This window comes from Macrobrachium nipponense, chromosome 15, assembly GCF_015104395.2.
Source record: "Macrobrachium nipponense isolate FS-2020 chromosome 15, ASM1510439v2, whole genome shotgun sequence".
Taxonomy (NCBI): Eukaryota; Metazoa; Arthropoda; class Malacostraca; order Decapoda; family Palaemonidae; genus Macrobrachium; species Macrobrachium nipponense.
Genome location: NC_087208.1, coordinates 25,230,062 through 25,256,409, shown reverse-complemented (window position 1 = coordinate 25,256,409; position 26,348 = coordinate 25,230,062). Strand labels below are relative to the sequence as shown.

The 26,348-nt window shown below is 38.9% G+C and overlaps 1 protein-coding gene across 3 annotated transcripts; it reads left to right on the top strand.

Annotated features, from left to right (window-relative positions):
* The first annotated feature begins 324 nt into the window (after positions 1–324).
* Positions 325–26,348, top strand: LOC135227044 (agrin-like). Of its 3 annotated transcripts, none has more exons than XM_064266837.1 (8): positions 325–477; positions 9,457–9,813; positions 12,004–12,138; positions 13,442–13,594; positions 20,917–21,141; positions 22,359–22,523; positions 24,520–24,806; positions 26,086–26,348. In XM_064266837.1, the coding sequence occupies exons 2-7, from the start codon at positions 9,714–9,716 to the stop codon at positions 24,804–24,806; spliced, it is 1,065 nt and encodes a 354-aa protein (XP_064122907.1). In that variant the 5' UTR covers positions 325–477; positions 9,457–9,713; the 3' UTR covers positions 26,086–26,348. The 3 variants fall into 3 exon arrangements, with proteins under 3 accessions (XP_064122907.1, XP_064122909.1, XP_064122910.1); XM_064266839.1 differs by having other exon boundaries at positions 347–502; XM_064266840.1 differs by having other exon boundaries at positions 350–492.

Sequence of the window (26,348 nt, the reverse complement as noted above, 5' to 3'; positions counted from 1 at the left end):
ATATATATATATAATATATATATATATATGTGTGTGTGTGTGTGTGTATATATAATATATATATATATATATATCTATATATATACATATATAATATATATATACATAAATATACACATTATATGAGTATACACAATAATATTATAAAAATACATATATACAAATAAATATAGCGATACGTAAGCCTCTCTAGAAAGAGAAGAAGCGTAACAATTTCAAAAACCTACACCAAACTTGCGCACGCGGGCGCGCGACGCATAATCACGCAAAACGTCCTTCGTTACATCCTGAGCCATGAAGTGCGCAAGGCAGAGTGAGGCGCCGTGTCACACCACTATCAGCGTGAAGAAGTGTGAAGGACTGGACTGGATCCAACTGTTGGTGGATGGCATCAGTCGTGTTTTGGGGATTCGGGAAGAAGGTCGCTCCGTTCCCTGCCTCAGTTGATCGTGGCATCTGTGGTCGTCTTCGTCACTGGTGAATAACACTGGAGTGCGACAGTGTCCGTAATTCTGAATATTCCTGAACGTCATGTTCTCCATTAGTGAATCATTTTGCGGTGTTGAGAACTTGATTGGAATTAACATTCTTTTGGAGTGAATAACTTTGAAACGTGATGCAGTTAGGACTTTGGACTTTAAATATCCTGCTATTATTTTATTTCATTTGGCAAGGCACATTAGAACTTACAATTTTTGAAATACCAGTCACCGCTGGTTAAGATGTGATTACAGTCAAATCCTTTTTATTATTATTATTATTATTATTATTATTATTATTATTATTATTATTATATCTTAAATGGAGGATGTTAATATAATACCGTGACTCCCTTTGAAGGAGGAATTATTAAGCAGAATTAGTAAGTGAGCGACGAAAGGTTCGTTCTATTTTCTTTACTCGTTGGAATAAATCGACAGATAATTGTCGTAACTGATTACTGGATGACAAGGACATTATTATAAAAATATAAAATATAACTTTTTAAATATGCACACGTCACTTGCAAGTTTTTATAGTCGTTTGGTAGGACAATGATAAAGTCCTTGCCACGGGTATTCAACACATACGGTAGTCTACATTGGTTAGCGTACATATCACGCGTGTCGATACACACGTGTGAGTATGTATTTTCATTTTCTCTCTTTCTCGATCCAAACATGTCGAAACACACACATACACACGCAGAGGGATGGAGAGGGGCCTCAGATATGCGAGTAATTATCTCGACCACGATAATGATAGCTGGAGCAAAAGACTGCACATGTATAAGGCAATAATAATTGACAACGTGGTTACGCTCCTAATTCCAGTCGCTACTCTTATTCGCTGTTAAATATTTTCAACACAACACAGCTGAAGACATTGTCAGTGACAGAAAGCGGGCCATGTTCATTACCCAAAACAACATCGAAGCGTCTCTGTCAATTTAACTTTGCTAATTATTACTATCAATAGTCTCCTATGTGTGCTAGTTATTACTGTCAATAGTCTCCTATGTGTGCTAGTTACTACTGTCAAGTCTCCTATGTATGCTAGTTATCACTCTCATAGTCTCTGATAAGTGCTAGTAATTACTGTCAACAGTCTCGTATGAATGCTAGTAATTACTGTCAATAGTCTCCTATGTGTGCTAGTTACCAACTGTCAATAGGCTCCTATGTGTACTAGTTATTAGTGTCAATAGTCTCCTATATGTGCTAGTTACTACTGTCAATAGGCGTGCTGGTTATTACTGTCAATAGTCTCGTATAATGTGCAAGAAAATCTGACTGATTGTTCAGCTTAATCGTGCATAAAACTGCTGTCGCAAATGCAAGGTCAGTGACGCCATGGTAAAAATGTAAATAAAATATGAATGAAATGAACTTGACACGATTTTTAGAAAATTATTAATAATTAAATGCATACGAACGTGAAATGCCAAGGCACATAAGTAATGGCACACCAAGTGATTTTGAAACACAGGTGATTAGGCCATCGCATGAAGTAAGCAACAAAATGTGGCACCGGTGATGACCCGAAAGCCAGAAATAAGGGACAAATACCCCCAGATCAGTGGAGCAAGCCACACCTAGCATGGGTCACTGAGCGCCCACCGTAACTGACCTACCAAATGACCCTCAAAGGTGGCCCTATACCTAGAAAGTTACGTAAGAATGACCAAAAACTGCGATGCCATCAATTTCTCAAGATATGTAAATGATACGCCGATGAAACCTTTCCATCAAAGGATAAATACTGAGAAGAAGATTATAGAATTTAGGCCAAAGGTCAAGCGCTGGGACTTACGAGGTCATTCAGCGCTGAAAGGGAAACTGACGGTAAAAAGGTTTGAAAGGTGTAACAGGAGGAAAACCTCAAAGCAGTTGCGCTATAAATCAATTCTCAGGAAAGGTTGGAAAGCCAGATGGAAGAAAGAGAACATGAACGGAGGTACGGTAAAAGGGAAGAAAGGGGTTGCTGCAAAGAACCTTCAAGCAATGCCTATAGTGCACTGCATGAGGTGCACTGACGGCACTTCCCCCGCTACGAAAGTAAACGCCGTGACATAAGAGTGAAAAAAAGAGGAAATTTCAAGAATATGTTGTAAACAGCTGTAGGGGTCGAGAATCGAGTGATAACACTGAAACTTGACTTTTTTCCTTTTATCTTTATTTATTTTTATTTTATTTTTTTATTTTTTGCTAGATTTCCGTTTTTTGACGAAGCCTAGCAGTCATCTTTTCCTTTTATATCGCCTCTATTCATTAGCATTCGAACGCTGAGCCCACAGAGAAAACAACGACCATTTCAAGAACCGAGGTATAACCGAACCTTAATTAGCCTTGTGTTTACTAAATAAACTACTTAGCATACTATGTGTAGTCTTTAGGAATGCAATTGTAAGGCGTTAGACGCTTTTGCCTACATCGCTTGAAAGTTTCAGCCATCAAAATGAAGATTAGTATTATCGATTTTTTTTCGAAAGGTGGTGGGTACATAATTCGATCCTGCTTTACGACACTGCGTCTTCACCGTTCAATTCGTTTCCCTGGAGATCGAACGCCGGTCAACTGGCTTATACTGGTCACTGGTCCGCTGGTATAGTGATTAGCGTCGTGGCATGCCATGCAGATGTCGCGGGTTAGCGTCTCCCCCGGGGAGATGAAAAAAATCAATGGCTATGTATCACGATCAGTTACTGGTGCGGTTGGGGTCTGCGGTGAGAGGTTGAATTTCGAATCAACGGCCTCTTTGGTGTGCTTGTTCCATGTGAATAGGTCTCGTCTATCGAAATAATAATAATAATATGAAACAAAAGTGCTGTCTACTGCGAAATGAGAGAGAGAGAGAGAGCAAAAATAATGATGAAGTGAGAAAATAAGATTGTAAAAAAGAAAGAACGCCAGACAATGATAAACGCTGCAGAAAAAAAAGTAACGAGGATAAAAATCTACGAAGCATCAAGATAAGAATCATTACCAAAACGAGGAAATGAACAGTTTGCGAGAGCAGCAATGGGAACAAACAAGCAAAAAAACGAAACAAAGTAATGGAAGTAAATCACCACAAAAGGAAAAAAACACGAAAAAAATATAGAGGAACGAAAGATTTACCGCAAAACGAAAGAAAAACCTTATACACGAACAAGAAGCCAAGCAAAGATTTTTTTTTTTGAAAGGGGGGGGGGGTGGCGGTGGCGCGGAAAACCTAAGAATCACAGAAAAAAAAAAAACATCGGGTCGGGGGATAAATGCCAAGACAGGAAAAGAAACAGCACAGAAACCCTCTCTCGGGGCAAAACAAAGAGTCATCCCAGGACGAGGGAATAAAAACAAGGACGTGAGAGCAACGAAACAGCCACGTATGATTACGCGATTAGGAGCCGTGACAGAGACGCGCCAGGAACTACTGAAGTTTCATAAATCGTGCAAGGTCACTGCGATCCCCTGCAGGAGAATATCCGAAGGTCGCCAGTGCTTGAAGATAGTAGTACAAAGTAAATGACGGTACTTCAGTACCCTGCAGTTTGAGTGACTGGGCGATCACGAAGGTGTTTAAACACGTAGGATATGCGCAAATATCCTTCCTCGCGCGGATAGGAAGCAGTTAATATGAGAAAGTTTTCTTCAAAGTGAGACTCAAAGAGTAAATGACCGTTCTCGGTGTCCTGCAGTGTTATTGACAGGGCAATCATGTGGATAAACACACAGGATATGCACAGATATCTTTCCTCGTGCGGATAGGAACCATATGCAAGTTTTCGCAAAGAAGGACTCAGCTTCAACTCTGAAAATAAATAGGAAAGAGTCAGTGACCAAAACTTTGTAGTTTTCTGTAAAAGAAAACTATTGAGATGGCTTTGTCCGTCCGCACTTGTTCCTTCAACCCTCAGATCTTAAAAACTACAGAGGCTAGAGGGTCGCAAATTGGTATATTGATCTTCTACCCTACTATCATCAACCATACCAAGTTGCAGCCCTCTAGCCTCAGTAGTATTTACTTTATTGAAGGTTAAAGTTAGGCATCTGGCAACGATATAGGACAGTCCCCCACCGGACCGTGGCTTAAGTTTCACAGGCCGCAGCTCATTAAGCATTATACCGTGATCACAGAAAGATCTATTTTCGGTAGCGTTGATTGTACGCTGTACACAAAACTCGATGGCGCCGAAGAAACTTCGGCGCCTTTTTTTATTTGTTCGCTCTTGTAACCAACCAGCCTGAACTCGCCAACGGAAGTTCACATATCGACACCGGATTGGCAGAAGCGATTTAAACCCGTTTCGCGATAATTCCCTTGTGTCTTTAATGACCTCGGCATTCAGTTGCTATCTTCTTCTTTCCCAACGTTATCCCTACAGTAGGGGTCGAGTACCTGATGTGCCTTCTCCTCCGCTGCCTTCTATCAAAGGCATCATCCTCCACCAAACCTCTTCTCTCCTTAATATCTTCCTTCACTTTATCTCTCCATCTAATTCTCCCTCTCGATCTTCTTCTTCTAACAGGTTCCTTCCTCCCAAGACCTCTTCACTCTCTCCCGGTCATCGGCGTTCATTTGCTATGGCATCAAACAAATGACGAACCAAATCAATTACTAGCGCCTCAGTGGTGTGGTCGGTATGGTGTCGGCGTACCACATCGGTGGCCACGAGTTCGATTCTAGGGCATTCCACTGAAAAGTCTGAGATGTGTATTTCTGGTAATAGAAGTTCACTCTCGACGTGGTTCGGAAGTCATGTAAAAGCCGTTGGTCCCGTTGCTGAATAACCACTGGTTCCATGCAACGTAAAAACACCATACAAACAAATTAAATCAATTACTTACCAAAGATCAGTGTTATCGAAACCAAATCGGTGGCGATTAAGAAAGTACACATTAAGTATAGTTTTTTAATGAGACCCACAAGCAACATTCATTTGTAGAAAACTAACGATCAAAAACACTTAACTGGCCAAGATGAGACCTACTAACCGACTAAAACAGGTTTTTTGTTTTTGTATTAGATGAATCATGTTAGCTGTAGGAAGAGAATAAAACCAGCCTAGTAAAACAAACTGTAAAAATGAAGGGAATGAAGTTGTTTTTTATATTTCGTGCAATTTTCACTGTGTTGTGCAATAACCGTTTAGATTTGCTGCCCATTATAAAAACGGAAGTATAAAACAGAGAGGCAAAACACGCACCCATTCGGTGCCACCAGAGAAAATTGCTACGGAAATCGTCAAAATGGGAAACATTTTGCATGAAAAGAATCATAAACAGCATTACAAACGGCATCGCAAATTACACCTGACGAAGGGAACCTGGCTATACGCCGAGTAAGACGAGAAACGCCTCAGAGAAAACCATAAAAAACAAAGAAAGGAATGACGATATAATGAGACAAAGGAGATTATGTCATCACACGTATAGTGAGCCACAATAGGCTGAGTTGGCTGACGAAATTTCCCGTCAAAGGAATTTCCATTTCGTTTGACAAAGGAAGCTTCCTGTAGAATGTATTGTACACAATCATGGCATATTCTCTCTCTCTCTCTCTTGTGTGTGTGCGTGTGTGCGCGATAAACTAGGTAAATTCGAAGCCAGTTAAACATACAGAATAATACTCTTAAAAGTACCGTAATATTGAAAGAATAAAATATTAAAAGAAACCGGATATTGTTCAACACAGGACGGATGTTAAAGAAAACCAGACACAAAAAAAAGGATATGGGGGGGGGCAAAAAGATAAAAAACTGGATAAAACAGGTCATGAATACAACGCAACCGCGAGACGACAGGCGGCTTTCAAGCTACAAACTAAGATAAAACTAAGAAGAACTGAATAATGTGTATTAATTTTTCACAAGTACAAATACAACAGTTGGGCGTCGATGCTTCGTTTCATTTTCTGTTCATCGTATTAGTGTATAACTTCACACACACACAATACAAGATTGTGATGGTTGTCCGTATAATCTCTACTGTTCGATAAAACCCAAAAGCAAGACGCTTTCTATTTTGCTCGGAGAGACACTAGTCTTAATATTAATACTAACTTAAAAAAGTACGAGAACACTTAGAAATACACTCGATAATACTATGGAACCTATGAAAATATATCCCGAAACTAGTTCGATCAATTCGAAATTCAACAAAGATCATTTCAGCTATTCTTAGCAAACAAGACTAACTCGTGTGAGTATGTATGTGTGTATATATATAATATATATATATATATATATATATATATATATATATATATATAATGTATGTGTGTGCTGTGATAAAGGGAATATGTGAAATCCAGAAATCCCTAGGGGAGATGTGACAACCAATTCGCTTAGGAACATTTGATCCCAGAAGGCTAGTACTAAACACCGTGAGACTGATTCATCTACACCGTTTCGCTGTGTTCGGTATTAGTCCCTTGGGGTTCAAATGTGTTTCGCCGTGTTTAGTAATAGACTTTGGGGGCTAGTACTAAACACGGCGATGAATCATTATTTCACCGTGTTTAGTACTAGCCCTCGGGGTTCAAATGTTCCTAAGCGAATTGGTCATTTCACATATTTCCTTGGGGTTTCGTGAAATCACTGATTTCACATATTGCCTGTAACATATACATGTGTGTATGTATGTTTTTGCGTGTATGTATGTATATAGATATATATATATATATATATATATATATATATATATATATATATATATATATATATATACACGTGTATGTCCTCACTCAGGAAATGCTTACATTTGTTCACATACCCAGGTGGCTTACAGCCATTACCGAGAACCATAACCGCTTGCATCAGACTTCTAAGGTCTGTTGCCTTTCTTGAGACTTTCTTTATCCGGACAGGCGAGACAGGAAGTCTTTTCCTCTTCCTCTTCTCCTTCTTATTCTTCTTGCTCGCGCTCAGGGACAGCAGCCAGCCTACCAATTCTTGAAGGTCCCACGTTTCCATCTATTCTGTCAGGAAGCGATAACACTGATCCAGGCTATTGATCATTGGTCACAATCAATAAATCACCTTCAGTTCAGTAGTCTCGGTGCTTACTGATGGATTCTTCTCTCTCTATCTCTCTCGATTCTTATATATTATATATATATATATATATATATATATAATATATATAAATTAATATATATATAGTATATATGTGTGTGTATGTGTGTTGTGTGTGTGTGATGTGTGTGTGTGTGTTTGTTTGTAAATAAAGTCCTTGTGTTAAAACAGGATACGTCTCAAGTGTAAAAGGCCCAATAAAAACACTTGTTTTTAAAAAGCTAACGGACTATATTTCGGTGGACTGACTTCTACCGAAATATAGTCCCTTAGCTTCAATTAAACCAGTGTGTTAAATGGGCCTGGTTATACTTTATATATATATATATATATATATATATATATATAATATATATATATATGTATAATTATAATATATATATGATGATATATATATATATATATATGATATATATATGAAGATAAAAGGCCCATAAAACACTATTTTAACGTTGCAACCATATATTTCGAGTGATCAGGAGCACAGAAGGAAGAGCTCGAAATATGTGGTTGCAACGTTAAAATAGTGTTTTATGGGCCTTTTATCTTCATATATATATATATATATATATATATATATATATATATATATATACTATATATATATATATATATATATATATATATATATATATATATGTGTGTGTGTGTGTATATATATATATATATATATATATATATATATATATATATATATATATATATATATATATATATATATATATATATATATATATATATATATATATATATATATATATATATATATAATAGTATATATATAATATATAAACGTTTTCCTTCTCACTATTTAATGGGATTTATAAAATATTCTTCAACGCATCCTCCTTACGGAAACACATGACAGAAACTTTCACAAATCTCAGCTGTTAACCAGATGGCAGTGACGTAACTTAATAATTTGAATTGAATTTAACTGAATATACTAGAATTAATGCAAAGCACTGGGACATATGAGGTCATTCAACGCTGAAACGGAAATTAACAGTAAAAGGTTTGAAAGGTGTAACAGGAGGAAAACCTCAAAGCAGTTGCACGATGAATCAATCGTTATTAGAGAGTGAAAAGTAATGTGGGAGAAAGAGAATATGAACGGAGGTACAGTAAAAGGAATGAAAAAGGTTGCAGATAAGGGCCGAAGGGACGCCGCAAAGTACCTTAAGTAAGGCCTACAGTGCAACGCATGAGGTGCACTGACGGTACTACCCCCGAAAGGGGATACATCATTTGAAGAGTGAAATCGTTGCTTTTAATCTAAGAGATGATGTTATGGGCGCAGCAAATCCACAGAAAATGATCAATTATGCGTTGAACTCTGTTAAAGTCTGTTCATACGAGCTTAGTATATCTTACTTTAACCAGACCACTGAGCTGACTTACAGCTCTCCCAGGGCTGGCCCAAAGGATTAGATATTTTTACGTGGCTAGGAACTAATTGGTTACCTAGCAACGGGACCTACAGCTTATTGTGGGATCCGAACCATATTATATCGAGAAATTAATTTATATCACCAGAAATGAATTCCTCTGATTCCACGTTGGCAGAGCCAAGAATCGACTTAAACCACCGGATTGGTAGCCGAGCGCGAACACCACTCGTCCAACGAGGAACTAAACTGTTCATACGAGTAATCAACCCTAGAGATCTCGTGATAAATGAACTGCAGTTCATGTAACTGTCAAACAAATTGACCGTTTACCTAAATGGTAGATTATCATGAAGGTCAGGGAACACGGAAGTAGAAAGAGAATACTCAGACATGTGTGCGTTTTTACAATTGTTCTCAGTGACATTACATAATTATTTAACGTGATAATGAAAGCCATTACTGACGTGCCTCGTATACATAAGATTTTTCTCTTTTATTTATTTCTCTTTTCACTATTTTCGGAAACAGTTCGGCATTTCCTGCGATTCACAAGGACATCCACGTGTTTAATCATTCTCCAGTTCTTCCGAGTGAAGTGAAAGAAAGTTAAACTGAAAATATAACCATAAAAAAGACGTGGAATCGATCCACATCTTCCCAACAGAAAAACTGACAAATAAAGAGGAAAAAATCCCACTCATAAAGGCCCTTTGGAAGTATCTCCTACCCAAAGGGAAGGAAGTGCCCTTCGGATCTGTAACTACGTCAGGAGATAAGAGGACGACATGGCTCAGTCGAGGTTTTCGCGGTGGATCTATTTCGTCCTGGTCGTGACCTGTCAGCTGCTCAAAGGGACCACTTCTTTGGTCATCGGTACGCCCCCACGTAAGTTTGTATGTTTGTTTGTTTGTTGGTTTGTTTGGTGTTTTTACGTTGCTTGGAACCAGAGGTTATCCAGCAACGGGACCAACGGCTTTTACGTGACTTCCGAACCGTGTCGAGAGTGAACTTCTATCACCAGAAATACACAGCTTTAACACCTCAGTGGAATGGCCGAGAATCGAACTGGCGGCCACCGAGGTGGCAGGCCAAGACCTAACCGACCACGCCACTGAGGTACCACCCCACGTAAGTACTGGCTTTCATCTTTTGCGCGTTGAACTGCGGTTTTGACATCAAACGCCAACAGCCTTGATGAATTTTGGAAATAAAGTATTTCTCCTCTTCTTTAGGATATGAAGTATTTCACGTAGGCTTTCGGAAATATAGTATTTTTTGCTCTTGTTCATGATATATAGTAATTTTCTCTCACGCTGCCACGGACAGACACATCCAGAGTGAACAATTGGCATTAACTATTGTCTCTCACTTGTAAACACTGAATGAACAACCCGTGCATTCAGGCTGAGTAATAATTCATCATTCACACGTTCGCTGACACATAAAATAGATAATGGACGTTAGTTGGTGGGAGAATGGAAGTGGGTGATTGAGAGCGGGTGGAATGATGGATGACGGTCATTTCAGAAATAAGTGAAGACCAAAAGAGGGGAAGCAGAAAGGAAGCAGGGTACACGCAAGAGTTTTAGCAGAGACGCAAGTTAGTTTTACGTAGGAAGCAATAGTCTATTGGAATGCGTGAAAGTGTGGATTTTAAGTGAGTGAAAAAATATAACCTACTCTTCCCTGTGGCAGTAGTGTGGATTTTAAACGAGTAAAAAATTTATCATCTACTCTCCCCTATGACAGTAAAGTGTGGATTTTAAGTGAGGAAAGAAATATCACCTACTCTTCCCTATGGCAGTCAAGTGTGGATTTTAAACAAGTGAAAAAAAAATATAATCTACTTTCCCCTATAACAGTAAAGTCTGTATTTTAAATGAGTGAAAAAAAAATATAATCTACTTTCCCCTATGGCAGTAAAGTCTGGATTTTAATAGAGCAAAAAATAACATTAAGTGAATGAGATAAACTGTTCGCATAGTATACGTCGAGTAAGGACGGTTGGGAGGTTGACGACGAGAACAGTTATGTCTACATAGAATTAATGGCAATTGTGTTTCGAGGTGTCTGGTGATGTGAATAGAATGGGGAGTTGGAGAACAATGGGGTCGTGAAAAAAATGTGTATAATTGGCAGGTGTCAGGAAGCATAATGAGACAGGGACACAAAGAATATGTTCGCTCTACACAGTAGAGGAGAAGGGACCTATTGTATTATCCTAGGGCCGGCAGGGTAGCGCTGAGTTAAGTTAGTAACTGCTTGTGTGTGCGCGCACTGCAGAAAAAATGGATTTACACCCAGAAATGGGACTTGCACCCAGATATGGGATTTACACCCAGAAATGGGATTTACACCCAGGCTATTGGCGAGCCTATGCAGGATTATTTGAAGCGGCTGATACGTAAGTTTTAATGGACAGACCTTCATCTTTAATTCAAGTAAATGACAAACATGTCATTGATAGCTGCCTTATTTTTATTCGTAACTACACCATGTCATGAAAAACGGTTTACTGGAAATATTTATTTACATAATGACTGGTAAAATTGTTCTGTTACATCAGAATTCCATCTAATAAAAGGAGCCAATAAAAACGCCAAAATATAGAAAGTATATAAATATACTATATTTCAGAGACTGCTGTCTCCCTTTAGGTAGGTAATGAATAAGACAAATTATAGAAAAGGCGGTATTTATATACCAAGAGATCCATCCACAGGGTGACCTACACATGGCTTACCTGTGGATGGACCTCTTGGTATAAATACCGCCTTTTCTGTAACTTTTATTATTCATTACCTACCTGAGAGAGAGAGAGAGAGAGAGAGAGAGAGAGAGAGAGAGAGAGCAGTCTCTGAAATATAGTACTTACGTTCTATATTTTGGCGTTTTTGTGGGCTCCTTTTATTAGATATATATAATATATATGTAGTATACATAATGTATACACACACACACACACACACACACATATATATATATATATATATATATATATATATATATATATATATATATATATATATAATATACCAAGCACTAATCACCGCAAAACATCATTATAACTCGCAGGCTGTGATGCCCAGTGCGCCTTCGAGTACATCCCTGTGTGTGGGAGCGACGGCAGAACATACCCCAATGTTTGTTTCTTGTATGTGGCCTCGTGTCGGGACACCAGCTTAACGTATCTGCGGCCCGGATCATGCAGTAAGTACTAATTAGTCTCTTTATAATAGATTTTAGACAATTTCCTTCCTTCTTCCGTTGACTACATCAGCTCCTCAGCTTGTAAGGAACTCTTTAATTCGTAACTACTTATAATTTTGTAAAACTCATGCCGACTTATAATTTTGTTAATTTGTGACTACTTATAATTTTGTTAATTCGTGACTACTTTTAACTTTGTTAATTCGTGACTACTTATAATTACTTATATTTGCAGAGATGTGATCATTTTCGTTATGGTTTTTTGTGATTCAAGTAAACAATTCTGTTTATACTGTACAACAAAATTTGTATTGTGAACATCTCATCATTACATACAGACAAACATACACACACACACACACACACACACACACACACACACACATATATATATATATATATATATATATATATATATATATATATATAATATATACTATTCTGTGGTTGCAAAGGTTGTTTATTTAACATTTTTATCACTATGAATCCTTTACCTAGATAACTTATGAAGACTGTTTCCGAGGGCAGAGAAAATAAATGAAAAATTGGACAACTTTATGACAGTATTTAAGATATGTTTTCTCAGTTTTCCAGACCTTGCATAATTTAGCAAAAGATTCATTTATGTAGGACGCCAACTTTTTTCTTTTTCAGTCGCTGTGGGGAATTGAAATAATTCATGACTGACAATACAAATGATTCATACTCTTCCAAAAGTATTAATATACCACTTGGACACGTAATATATGAATATGTATATATATATATAGAATATATCATATATATTATATATATATATATATATATATATATATATTCATATATTACAGCCAGTGGTAATAATACCTTGAAAGAGGAGTGTGATGCGTCCTCTCAGTGAACGAAGGACAATCAATTTTAATGAATCATGTATGTTAGTCATAAGTATTCAATTCCCCACAGCGACTGAAAACGAAAGAAGTTGGCATCCTACATAAATGAATCTTTTGCTAAATTATGCAAGGTCTGGAAAACTGAGAACATATATCTTAAATACTGTCAGTAAAGTTGTCAATTTTATATTTTTTCCTGCCCTTGGAAACAGTCTCCAGATGCAATGATTCATAGTGATAAAAATTTTAGGTAAACAACCTTTACAACCACGGAATATATTTTTTTTATTAAAAATCGCTTCACGTGCCTTCATCTCACCTAAGTGAACGTAAAGAATGACCGGATATAAAAACAATTAAATCAATTTGTACAAAAAAAAAAAAAAAATTCTATTACTTTGTAATGGACATCTATAAACTTCCATTTGCAGTGCTGCCGGACCCCTGCACGATCCCGTGCAACAGAAAGTACGAGCCAGTCTGCGGAAATGACGGGGTCACCTACACCAATCCCTGCGTCCTCATGTACGAGTCCTGCATCAACCCCGGACGCGGTATAACGATGGCATACGAAGGAAGATGCAGTAAGTGCTCTCGAGACGTCTCGTTAATGTATACAATTTTCATTTGGCCCACTTCTTCCCAATAGTTTTGGCATATTTAGATGCAACAGGTCTCTCTGAATTAATGCCCTCTTGGGTAAAACTTTTATAATTTTTACGCTAGAATTTTCTTTTCTGATACACTGCATTTCATTAATGTAATTTGCAAACCTTCTGTAAATTACTTGATAAAACAGGTCAACAATGGCTTATCATACCCTGTTATATGATCGCTGAATGATACAAAGTGTCATAAAAAGTACTATAACCCGTTAGCGTATATTTTGTCACATTTGATTACTACATACATACATACATATACATACATACATATACATACATATAATATATATATATATATATATATATATATATATATATATATATATGTGTGTGTGTGTGTCTGTGTGTGTGTGTGTGTGTGTGTGTGTGTGTGTGTGTGTGTGTGTTCTGTGATCTCATTGACCTGCCTCACTCAAAAGTTAAGAGGAAAATGTCGGCGCTTCAGAGGAGAAAAGGAAAAAAATTAAAAGATCTGAGAATGGTTGGAAAAATCTCTCGATCCTTTCCCGATCAGTGACAGCCAATTCAGAACGGCAGGAAAAAGTTCCTTACAGAGAGAGAGAGTGGGATCACTTTTTTTAGAATGTCCTTCGACCTTCTGACGGGAAGATCGATTTCCCCTTTTTTTCTACTTAGACTGGAAGGACGCCGATGCGAAATCACAAGAGCATAAATAAATAGCATGATATTGCATAATTGCCCTGCTCTGGTCTCATCTTTGGAATGTTTTCATGGTAAATATATTCAAATTTGTCAAAAATGTCATTTTATCGAGACTGTCTGAATTTAAAAGCTCTCAACGACATCCACAAAAATGAAATGCTTTCAAACCCGAGAGAGAGAGAGAGAGAGAGAGAGAGAGAGAGAGAGAGAGAGAGAGAGAGAGAATTTCACTTCACGTACTCTATAACACAGGTTAGTTACAAACCGCAGAGAGGAAGAAGTTCCCACAACCTGTACTCAGTGCATATGCAACGTGTTGCACATCAAAGAGGCCGACAGACAGACAGACAGACATTGGGAGACAATGCGGAAAGAGAACGAGAGTGCTGGACACGCAGCCACAAAGCCTACACTGGAAATAATGATAGGCTGTTTTGTCACGCGCTGGTGTAAAATCACCCCAGCTCATGAACACCGTCGTTGGTGAACTATTAACACTCGAATACCCCGGGTGATGTCGGATGCATTCCCGAGCTAATCTGGACCCCCTAAAAAACATAAGTATATCTTAGTTTAACCAGACCACTGAGCTGATGAACAGTTCTCCTAGGGCTGGCCCGAAGGATTAGATATTTTTACGTCGCTAGGAACCAATTGGTTACTCAGCAACGGGACCTACAGCTTATTGTGGGATCCGACCTCATCGAGAAATGAATTTCTATCAGCAGAAATAAATTCCTCTGATTCCTTGTTGGCAGAGCTGGAAATCGAACGCGGTCCCCGAGATCGGTAGTCGAGCACGTAACCGGCTCGTCCAACGAGGAACTTACTCTGGCCCAGACCAAGGTATAATGGAAATGCAGGAAAGATGTAACCAGCATTTTATATCCCTGGGAATGTGTACCAGTCACCTTTTCTGGAGGGTGAGGGGTATTTAGCTGGTCCGCTGGTATAGTGTTTGGTGCCCTGGCATGCCATTCAGGTGAAAAATCACTGGCTCTGTATCATGATCAGTTACTGCTGCAGTGTGGGGTCTGGGGTGGGAGGTTGAAACCAACATTTTTTGGAAGCCTGAATTTCAAGTCGATGGCCCCTTTGGTGTCCTTGTTCCATGTGAATAGGTTTCAAAATAATAATCATAATACTGGTCAGGAAGGTCTTCATTATCCACAAGGCGGTAAAGTGTGTGCTAGATAAGAAGAGGGGAAGACCGCATTTGTGTTGGACGTTTCGACGCGCTGCCAATGAGCCCTCTCTGTGAAGGTACATGAAACGGCTGCCGTTGGAACGTCCCTGAATATAAAGCTAAAGGAAGGAATTTGTATTTATTTCCAAAATTTAAATATTTGCTTGCATGGTAATGGCCACTGAGACAGGCAACTTACAATGAAAGAAGAGCAGACATAAAAATCAAATATTAAGGCCAGAATCCAAGCGCTGGGACCTATGAGGTCATTCAGCGCTGATAGGGAAGCTGAGAGTATAGAGGGTTTTATAAGTGAATGAACAGGAAAACCTCACAATTGGAGAGTAAGATGAAAGACAGGTAATATGAACTAAGGTACGGTAAAAGGAATGAGAGGAATTGCAGCTAGGGGCCGAATCAGGACGCCGGAAAAGAACCTTAAGCAAAGGCTACAGTAAAATGAACACAGCCTCGCCGTAGAGGGAGGAGATGCTACGTGAGAGACGAGAGATGGGCATTATTATGGGAGTGCAACGAGCCATGATAAATAAAGGACATTGCAATAACCGAAGCCTTTCGTAGTTACAACTTTCACTCTGGGTTCGTCTGGCTTCGAAGACCGCTTACCATAGCGAGTAGTCACGCTAAGAAAACAATGTTAAATAATGCGCATTTTCCCACGCCTACCAAAGCCTTCCACGCCTACCAATGACTCCCACGCCCATCAAGGTTCCCATGACCGAGCAGAAGAAGGGTCTCCGTGCCTGCGCAAATATGTCCTGATTATGCCGGCCCTTCGGCCATTTCAGAAACTGGTGATCCTTATCTCCTGCGTCACCAGCGACTACAATGTCCTCATCTTTTCGTGCCTTGAGTAATTTCACGTGTGGAGACTGTGTTTTTTTTTTTTTTTTTTTTTTTTTTTTTTTTTTTTTTTTTTTTTTTTTTTCTGCTTTAAGCATTTTTGCCTTCAATCAGGAAAAGAGATTGCAAACATCTAGATGACGAAGAGTTAACTTATCATTTCATATATCGCAGGTTCTTTTTCGTTAGACTTTAACAAGAATAATCACTTTAGTTTGTGGGCGTAACGGAAAAATTAGAACCAAGAGCCACCCACCTTCCTCATCAACAAAAAATGTAAACGAGAGAGAGAGAGAGAGAGAGAGAGAGAGAGAGAGAGAGAGAGAGAGGAAGCATCACCACCAACAGATAAACAAACAGATCAACGAGAGATAAGCAAACTCTTCCCGACAAGCGCCATGGAAGCAGGAGATACGCCTGAACGCACGGAATTTTCCAGAAAGCAGTTTTCCAGGAACTCCACAAGAGAGAGACCAAGAACCGCGCCTCACAAAGACTTGGAATGTCTGCAGTGCATAGATCACCGCGACGCCTACTTCCTTTTGCTTGGGACGTAGGGTACATCCGCCATATCACACATGCAGGTTGCTATACATGAGCGTGCAAGCAGTACAAATCATATAAAATAGAATAGAATACATGGGCCAAAGGCCAAGAGCTGTGACCTATGAGGTCATTCAGCGCTGAAAATGAAATTGACAGTAAACAAGTAAAAAATGCGCCGAAGAAAATTTTCTGTATCAGTCGCGGCCCAAGATGCTTTCCTCCACGGGCCAGTGGTGGCCTCCCCTATAGCGTTGCCAGACGCACGATTATGGCTAATTTTAACCTTAGAATAAAAATTATTGGGGCTAGAGGGCTGCAATTTGATATGTTTCATGATTGGAGGGTGGATGATCAAATTGCAATACCAAATTGCAGCCCTCTAGCCTCAGTAGTTTTTATTTTATCTAAGGTTAAGTTAGCCATAATCATGCATCTGGCAACGTTATAGAACAGGCCACTACCGAGCCGTGGCTGAAAGCTTCATGGGCTACTGCTCACACAGCATTATACACTATACAGAAAACTCGACTGCGCCGAACTGCGGCTCATTTTTTGCTTGTTTTTTCATAATGGTTTACTATATAAAGTAGACTTCCTATTTGGCATTCACAATTCACTGATGAGATGACGCACAGTTCTTAGTGAGGTCTACAAAGTCAAGGTCATGCTAAAGAGGTCAAATGAATTGAACCTCGATCATAACTTCTGAACTCTATGAGACGGAGACTTACCATTAGGCGTATGTCTGTTTGGAAGGCGAGGCCTTTTTGCGATTGGATTTCTCGTCCTTGGCGGAGGTTTGCGGTCTTCGGGTCCTCTCACTCCTCATACCACTAACTTGTCTACGACATTTCCCCGGATTAGATATCTGTACGATAAACAAGAAATTTGAAGGCATTAATAAATGAATAATATACAGAGGAAAATAATGAATAGATAAGATTATAGGGATGTGCCCAAGTATCGGTATCGGTGGTATCGGCTAGTTTTTGTGGCATCGGTATCGGTATCGGTGAATTTCTGGACGATACTTTTGTTTGTTTGTATGGTTCTTTTACGTTGCATGGAACCAGTGTTTATTCAGCAACGGGACCAACGGCTTTACGTAACTTCCGAACCACGTCGAGAGTGAACTTCTATCACCAGAAATACACATCTCTCACACCTCAATGGAATGCAGGAGAATCGAACTCACGGCCACCGAAGTGGCACGCCAACATCATACCAACCACACCACTAAGGCCCTTTCGATACTTTTGTCATTATTATACGAATTTTAAATCCTTCTAGGCTTCCTAAAATCTATATATCAACAAAGCCCACCAAACCGGAACCTTTCATAATCTAAATGAATGAGTCTGTCAACTGTTTCTAGCCAATATAAAAATTAAAACTCCGAATAAAAGTGTATGTTAGTGATTTCAGATTGCTCGTCACCCCATGAATTCGAGTAAGCACTGCGTGTCTAAATTGTTAAAAAGTCTTGTAATGGTAGCTATAATATAAGCCAGGTAATAAAGGAATTAAATACTACATAGTTATACTTGATATTCTTTTTCAGTTAGATTTATAAGATATTTCAACTTCTGAACCTTTAATATACAATTACCAGAGAGCAAGAATTATTTTAGTAACAATATATATGCTCTTAAATAACAGTAATATGGAGGTGACAGGAATCGGTATCGGCTTCAAAAGCTGGTATCGGCATCGGCCCAAAATTTGGTATGGGTGCATCCCTAGATAAGAATAAGTAGATAGATAGAAATCAAATGGAAATTATTCTAGGCAGACAGGTAAAGGCATTGTGTTTCGTGATCGTCATGACAGGCTCTTCTCAATTGGATCTGCTGACTGATTTAGCCAATTCATCTGGCATCGCGCTACAATCATCGACCTTCCTCGAATTGAAAATACTGGTGCCAGTAACGCCCCTGTGAAAACACAGACAGTTTTACAAGAAAACAGAGCAAGAATTTTTTTTATTCCATTCAGCATCATTATTTACTGATGTAGTGACTCAAACCTTTTAGGTTTTTGTTTGTATGGTGTTTTGACGTTGCATGGAACCAGTGGTTATTCAGCAACAGGACCAACGGCTTGACGTGACTAACCACGTCGAGAGTGAACTTCTATCACCAGAAATACACCTCTCTCACACCTCATGGAATGCCAGAGAGCCGAACTAGCGGCGTACGAGGTGGTACGCCAACACCATACCGAGGGCAACACCATACTGAGGCGCTCAAACTTTTTGGGCGTCCTGTATATGTATCTTTTTTATGCTGCGCCTCTCACAGGATGGGAGGTTGAGGGCGTATCCAATAATGACCCTCTCATGGGGCCAATTCTAAAATCTAATTTAAGGATGTAGATTTTCTGCTAAATGAGTTGTACACACCACCTCAAGACTTATCAGAGACGAGAATGGAGATTCCCTGGCAAATTAAACTTACCGGAGAACTGTTTAGTAACAAATTTTCATACAGTCGTTTAAGTTGTGATTATCATTGTGGGAGCAACTTAACTTAATGCTCCAATCGATTCAGACGAAGATTAAGTCCTAGAATGCTGCCATTTAATCTCTGCAGATGTAGTAGTCTTACGTCAACATACAGCTTTTACGATGTCTAAGACGGTGTACTCTTACGAGTCGTAAATAAAGTCTGGAATCAAGGACGAAACCCAGTACTGTCAGGCATCCAGAATCATAAGGACAGTGTTGCCAAGGTACACTATACATTGTGTAACCTGACTATACTACTTAACAATCCACTCCGTACATAACTAATATTGTCAGTTACTTTGTTTCTCGTTATGAAAAAGCAAATACACACAATTATAATGATATCATCTGCAAACTGCTCACAGTATTTTCAAACAATCAATTTACTAACAAAGGCTAAAAACTGCAAAGTTAAAAAAAACAATACCATATGGAACTTCAGGTCTAAGCTCACTAAAAACACATCAGACACATCATTAGGTGGTCAGTTCAAAACATATCCATACCAATTATGTAATACATAACGTCAAGGTGTTTAAATTTACAAACAAAACTACGAGTAAACCCAACCCAAAAGGCTGTGGTAATGTTTCCGAGCAAATATGGACTCAGACTTGAACTTAGATGAGGTTTCGTAAATATGAAAGAACACAGCAAGTAACGAGCTGTTTTGCAAATGCAAACCAGTTACTGACAAGCAGATATCTAGAACTTGAGTGCTCGAGCAAGACTGGGATAGAAGTGGCCCGGGCCCGACAAATATCAGGAGCAGAAATATAACTTTAGTTTCTTAGCACGAAGATTCCTGTGAAACACCTTGAGATACCATTCACCAAGTATAATTGGTGAAAAAAATGTTGATATGAGGACTGGTATGATAGATAGGGTTCTTGTAGCAAGGAGACTCGGAAGTTTTAAGCTTACCTTGAGTTTGGCGAGGAAAATCTTGATGGAGATATTAACAGGTGTTAGACCTAAAAGTAGTAGTGGACGGACAGAAGAAATAGATTATATTTTTCTTGTCATCCTATTTTCTTTGGTTGATTTCTCTGTAATTTCTCTGTTATTCTCAGATTTCTATATGTACTGTATTCCTCAGCTTTTTTCAGTAAAACTTCTGTAGTTTATCTATACATAATTTAAAAGCACACTTGTGACCATCCGTATATGTAAGTATATTTATGCATATGAATTAAGGTGAGCTGGATAGCCTTGGGCAACTACAAGTCTCCACAGGTCTTCCTTACACATGTTGGACAAAAGTCAGATACAATATATAACCGTTTGTATAACTTACATTCAATCTCATAAGCAGTTAAGTTGCCCACACACACACAATTTATTTAGACTACATGAACACCACAGGACAGATATCAGTAGTGAAAGATGGAACAACATTCACAGTATATCATCCAGAACTTGCTGTTATCCTACTTCTCTCCTGAAAGCGGTTTCAACTTCCCCAATTCCTTCCAGGAGGTACAAACTTTGACGGCGGGAACTCGCTGTTCCCACGCCCAGATCCTGTCCCCAACCCATTCTCACCTGCCACGCCTAACCGCCCCAGATGCCCCTTCGGCTGTACCAAGGAGTACCTTCCGGTCTGTGGGAGTGATGGGATCACTTACTCCAACGAGTGCACTTTCAATTCGGTCGCCTGCAAAGACCCCGCCCTCCGGAAGGTCAAGGAGGATGCTTGCGGTAAGTCTGTCGTTTGTTTGTGCACTGACCAATGTTGCAGGTCACTGACTTGCAAGGCTCAGCCATCTGTACAGCAACACCTCAACTTACAGAGACCAACTTGGTGGCCTTCTATATTTGCCAGCTCCTATATTATGATTTTTTTTTTTACCTAAGCTGACATTTATAAAGGATAAATTGAATGTTATATGTGAAGCAAAGATAAGTTTATGTTAGAAAAGACACAGAATTACTGGTAGCTGTAAGATATCTTGAAAATATTCACATGCAGGCTATAACATAGAATCATTGTAATTTAGAGGACTTTGTTGCTTACAGTGAGTTCAGATGCTGCTATAATAGACAACGTCTCATGAAAGCTTCACAATTAAAGAAACCAATATGCTATTTTATAATTCATGGATTGTAAATTTTCGTCTTATGGCTATTACGGTGCTATAATGGTTAAAGATAATATCATCTCAACAAAACAGTGCATAAAGAAATACATGCTTAACGATTAAGGGTGATTACTCGGTAAAATAATTCATTGCTATAGTATATTCACATTAACCGTGCATCTGATGCCTAGGCCAGTCCCTCACGACGCTCCTGATTGGCTGTTGATAAGCCAGTCACAGGGCTGGAAACTCTGTCTCTCGAGAGACTTCACATAGGCTGGATGTATGTTCCACCTCTCCTCAGGGATACTTTTGAAAGACGTATCCCTCCAGAGAGGTGGAACATACATCCTGCATATGTGAACTCCAGAGAGAGACTGAGAGTTTTCAGCCCTGTGATTGGCTTATCAACAGTCAATCAGGAGCGTCGTAAGGGACTGGCCTAGACATCAAATCCACGGTTGATCTGAATTTGCTTAGTTGTGATTACCAGAAATATTATTGAATATAGAACAGCAAACTATTATTGAATACAGATCAGCAAAACCATTATTGAATACAGATCAGCAAAACTATTATTGAATATAAATCACAGATCAGCAAAACCCAAGTCAAACTGAAAAATAAATTTTCCAGAAGCACTATGATGATTTTTTCAACAATAAATTTTGACTTCTTTTAACAATCTTGTATTCATACAAACGAAGAACTAAAAGAACGAATAGCATCACATCATTCTAGTGCATTCATTTCCTTATGACATCAATTACACGTCCATACCGTGTACATTTCATCAGTTAGTATATATATCTCCTTTCTCTCCTACGGCCCCATTAGGACAAGATTTCGTCATCCCGTCCAATCCCCGTTGTCCTCTGAGTTGCAACAAAGTGTACGATCCTGTCTGCGGCTCCGATGGCGTCACTTACATCAACGACTGCCACTTCAGCAAGGCTTCCTGCGCTAATCCTTCAATTGACAAAGTTAAAACTGGGGAATGCTGTAAGTCACAAACCCTCTGACCAAGGGGCCAAGATAAAGTTACAGTACACTGTCTGATTGTTGAGTTGGAGAATATTTCCCGTTATAGTTTATAGTTACTTTAGTGTTTCGCAGTGTACTTGAAGAAATGTCGTTTAAAAATTGACTAGCTGTTGATTAGTATTTAATGGGTAATTGTCACCTACTACATTCTTTGATTGTGGTCATGTTATTTTTGCTGACTAGAGGTCTTGCTTTTCATTGTTTCTCATCCTGCTTATTATCTTTATTATCTTGTAGATTTTAATATTAGCAAACAGTTTGTCCATGAATAATCAATAGTTTTTGTCATTGCATAAATGGCCAATATTTCTAATCAAATAGACCTCACTGACATTACTCCACACTTTGTCAGCTAAACAGTGGAAATCTCCTTCCCACATGATCAGCATTGCTACCCAAGTGCAATGCATCATTTATATCGTCTCTCGCAAACAACAGAAATCTTTCTTTCTTAAAATGCACAATAATGACAGTAAAGGTGCGTCCACACAGTCGAGCAATGTCCGACGCCGACGGACAAACATTGTTACCATATCATAGGCGAAGCAGGATGACGTCATAAGCGTTGAAACGATGGCAGTAGATCTGGCAACAAACAATGGTAACAGTTGAGGTTGTATACCACTGTTTTTACTCTGCTCAGAAGGCAAAGACTGGCAGACAATTGTTAATTGGCAACAATGTTTGTCAATCGGACATTGTTCGACCGTATGGACGCACCTTAACAATATACGAGGCAGTAAAGCCACACTAAAATCCACAGTTATTGTCCCCTGGTCCATGGGTTACTTTTCACAAAACTTCATAAAAGTTTATGCTACCATCTGTAGATGTAAACTTTAAGGGGGAATACACTCAACACAATAACGTTGCACCAACACCACCACACCTCCATGGGCTAAACGAAAACACACTTCCCCACAACAATTCAAGGATTACAACTAAAACACTGCCTTAGGCTAAAGAAGGCCAAGGCAGTTTTCCATACTGTCCTCGACACAAACATAGGTGATTTAGTCTTCCAAAGACGAAAACGTGACAAGAATTTGAACACTGTATCACACATCCAGTTGGTGTGGTGCTGGGGTGGGTGTGCACGTAGAATTTGCTATATATTGGCTTGGGAGTAATGGCTCATGCTGCAGTTTGTCAGCTTTTTTTTGGTAGTACCAACCTAAAAGATGTACCAGTGTCCACTTTGCAGGCGCCCAGAAACCTACTCTACAGAAGAAAATTTCATCCAAAGAATCAACCATGAAATAAGCATGCCATAGACATGGGTTTACCTACAAAGGGCACCATCCTATGTAACAATGCATGGAATTAAGAAGGCATACTATGCTGCACAGGTCACACAAGGCTAAATTACTATCTCAACAGATTCAAACTAAGTACCTTACCTGTATACTATTAGGATACCCAACACGAATTAGACATGAAACTTATCTTGTAAAGTTGACCAAGGTTATACAAAGCAAGAACAATTCTATCAGATCAGTCCCAAAGTCAAAACTGTCATGCCTAATAAATAAAAAAAATCTACCAAATTGAAAGGACAAACCCCATAAACGAGCATATAGAGTCCTTGCCTTGTATCTAAAGAGTATGGAACTTAAGTAACTTATAATTATATACAGGATAAACAACTGAGGGCTTTGGGACAGACAGTTAATGCTCCTAATGACCCCAACATTAACTGCCATCCTTCAGTATCATAAATGATTTTTAATAAAGATGCCAACATTGTAGGAACTGCGGAGTCAATATTCTGGATGCTATTTCAAATACTGCCAATTTATAAGAACTGCAGTCAATATTCTGGATGTTATATATTTCAAATATTGCCAGTTTGTACGAACTGCAGAGTCAATGTTCTGGATGTTATTTCAAATATTGCTAATTAAAATTAATGCCCCTCAAAATTCTCCAAATATTTACTCTTGATTTGTTACAGATCCCTCTCGGACGACTACTACAACAAGACGACCCTTCTTCTCTTCGGGACCGTTCTCCCCGACATCCTCCTCCTCACCGTTTTCTAAATTTTCCGATGCTGTGACAACAGAGGATATTGACATGTCCAACAGGGAGTTCTGTAGGAAGGATTGTCCTTTTTCATACGCTCCTATCTGTGGAACAGATGGAGTCACCTACACCAATAAGTGCACCTTTGATGTGGCTGTCTGTGTCAATGCTTCTCTCAAGGTTAACTACAATGGAAGCTGCAACAGAAATTCTTAGGTCAGTTTACCATTAGGTCAGTTTACCAAAGCAAATTATTAGTAACTGAATCATACTGTGCTCATCCACAATCGTACAAAACAAGGCAAACTTTAAAGATAATTTGCATATCATGATTACAGTACATATTTATATGGAATATCTCTCAGCACAACCAAAAGAGGTGAAGCTTGGGAACATGATTTTAATTTCGTAGTCTCCTTTTAGTGGGGTTGTGGCTATCCGCCCTTAAACATAGTATGTGTGTATACCCTCAGTTTCTCTTCGGCAGTATGGCAACAGTGGGGTGGTACAGGTGGGATTATAACAAAAGACTCAAGATTTGGTTTGATGTGCTACTTTGAAAGGTCAACTAGTGACAGCTGATTAGTGTGCTCTCCTTTTTACCCTGGCATAAGAGATGGTCGGGAAGGCATGATCCCAATCCAGAATGTGACTTGTCCCTCACCCAGGTTCCAAGTATAGGAGACTGTTCATAAGGTAGCATATTATCACTATATAATACGGGTACATTAGAATATTCCTACAGCCCCCATCTGAGAGTTGTGAAGGGAGTCACATCTTTTAACGAATTACAGTTGAGTAACTGACCTGCACCTGGCCCAGCTGGCCTGAATATGTCGTAGCTGTTAGAAGTGGTTAGATAGAAGAAAACCAAACAATCACTCCTCATCCATCCAAATCTTAAACCATAGGCAAGACGCCATTCTGTCCAAATGAAGGTTGATATCAATACCTGAGCAACCACCACAGATCTTGAGGAGAATGTGTGAAAATGTAGACACGGACTTGTTGTAACATCCTGCTGGTAAAAAGATGTAAAAGTTGCCTGGTGGCACCACGCACTTGCCCACACTACCTGTGGCACCTAAAATACTCTGAACACTGGGGACAGGGCATCCAAAACAGAAGGATCTCTAATGGGGTGGTGGGCAGAGGAAACCCCACTAGGAGGAGGCCCACATAATCTGAAACCTTGTTGTCATGCTTCAACCAATGCAGACTACACTGAGAGATCAAATTCCATACTAAAGCAGAGGGTTTCTTTTGTTGACTAACAGAACTCTTCAAACTTGCAACCATCATCCTTTCAGTACCCGACCTCAGAATAGCTTATTAACCTTAACTAATGCAACATTTATCAAGTCATCTTACTTCAAGAAGAGAATAATACTAAATTAATTAAACTAAACTATTTATGGGTTTTCTAGTAGAGAACCTTTTTCTTCCCTGACAAGAAAATGGCGAACAATAATAATATATATTTTTTTTATTCCAGCTTGATACGGGAAAGGCGACTGTTATACCTACAACTTCTTGTCAGTTAGTGGTTACAATTAGGGTATAAAAGCTACAGGAGTGTCATGTAATCGTCAGGCAAGAGAGGCCCACTGTACATATATATAGGACATGATACTTCTGATTCAGTATGGGTGACCACGATAGCTTGAAAGGGAAAGATTTCGTTTATATTAATATTTTCAGAGTATAAATGAAATAATAAAAAAAAACTACTTATGTATCAGAACTTCCATATTCATA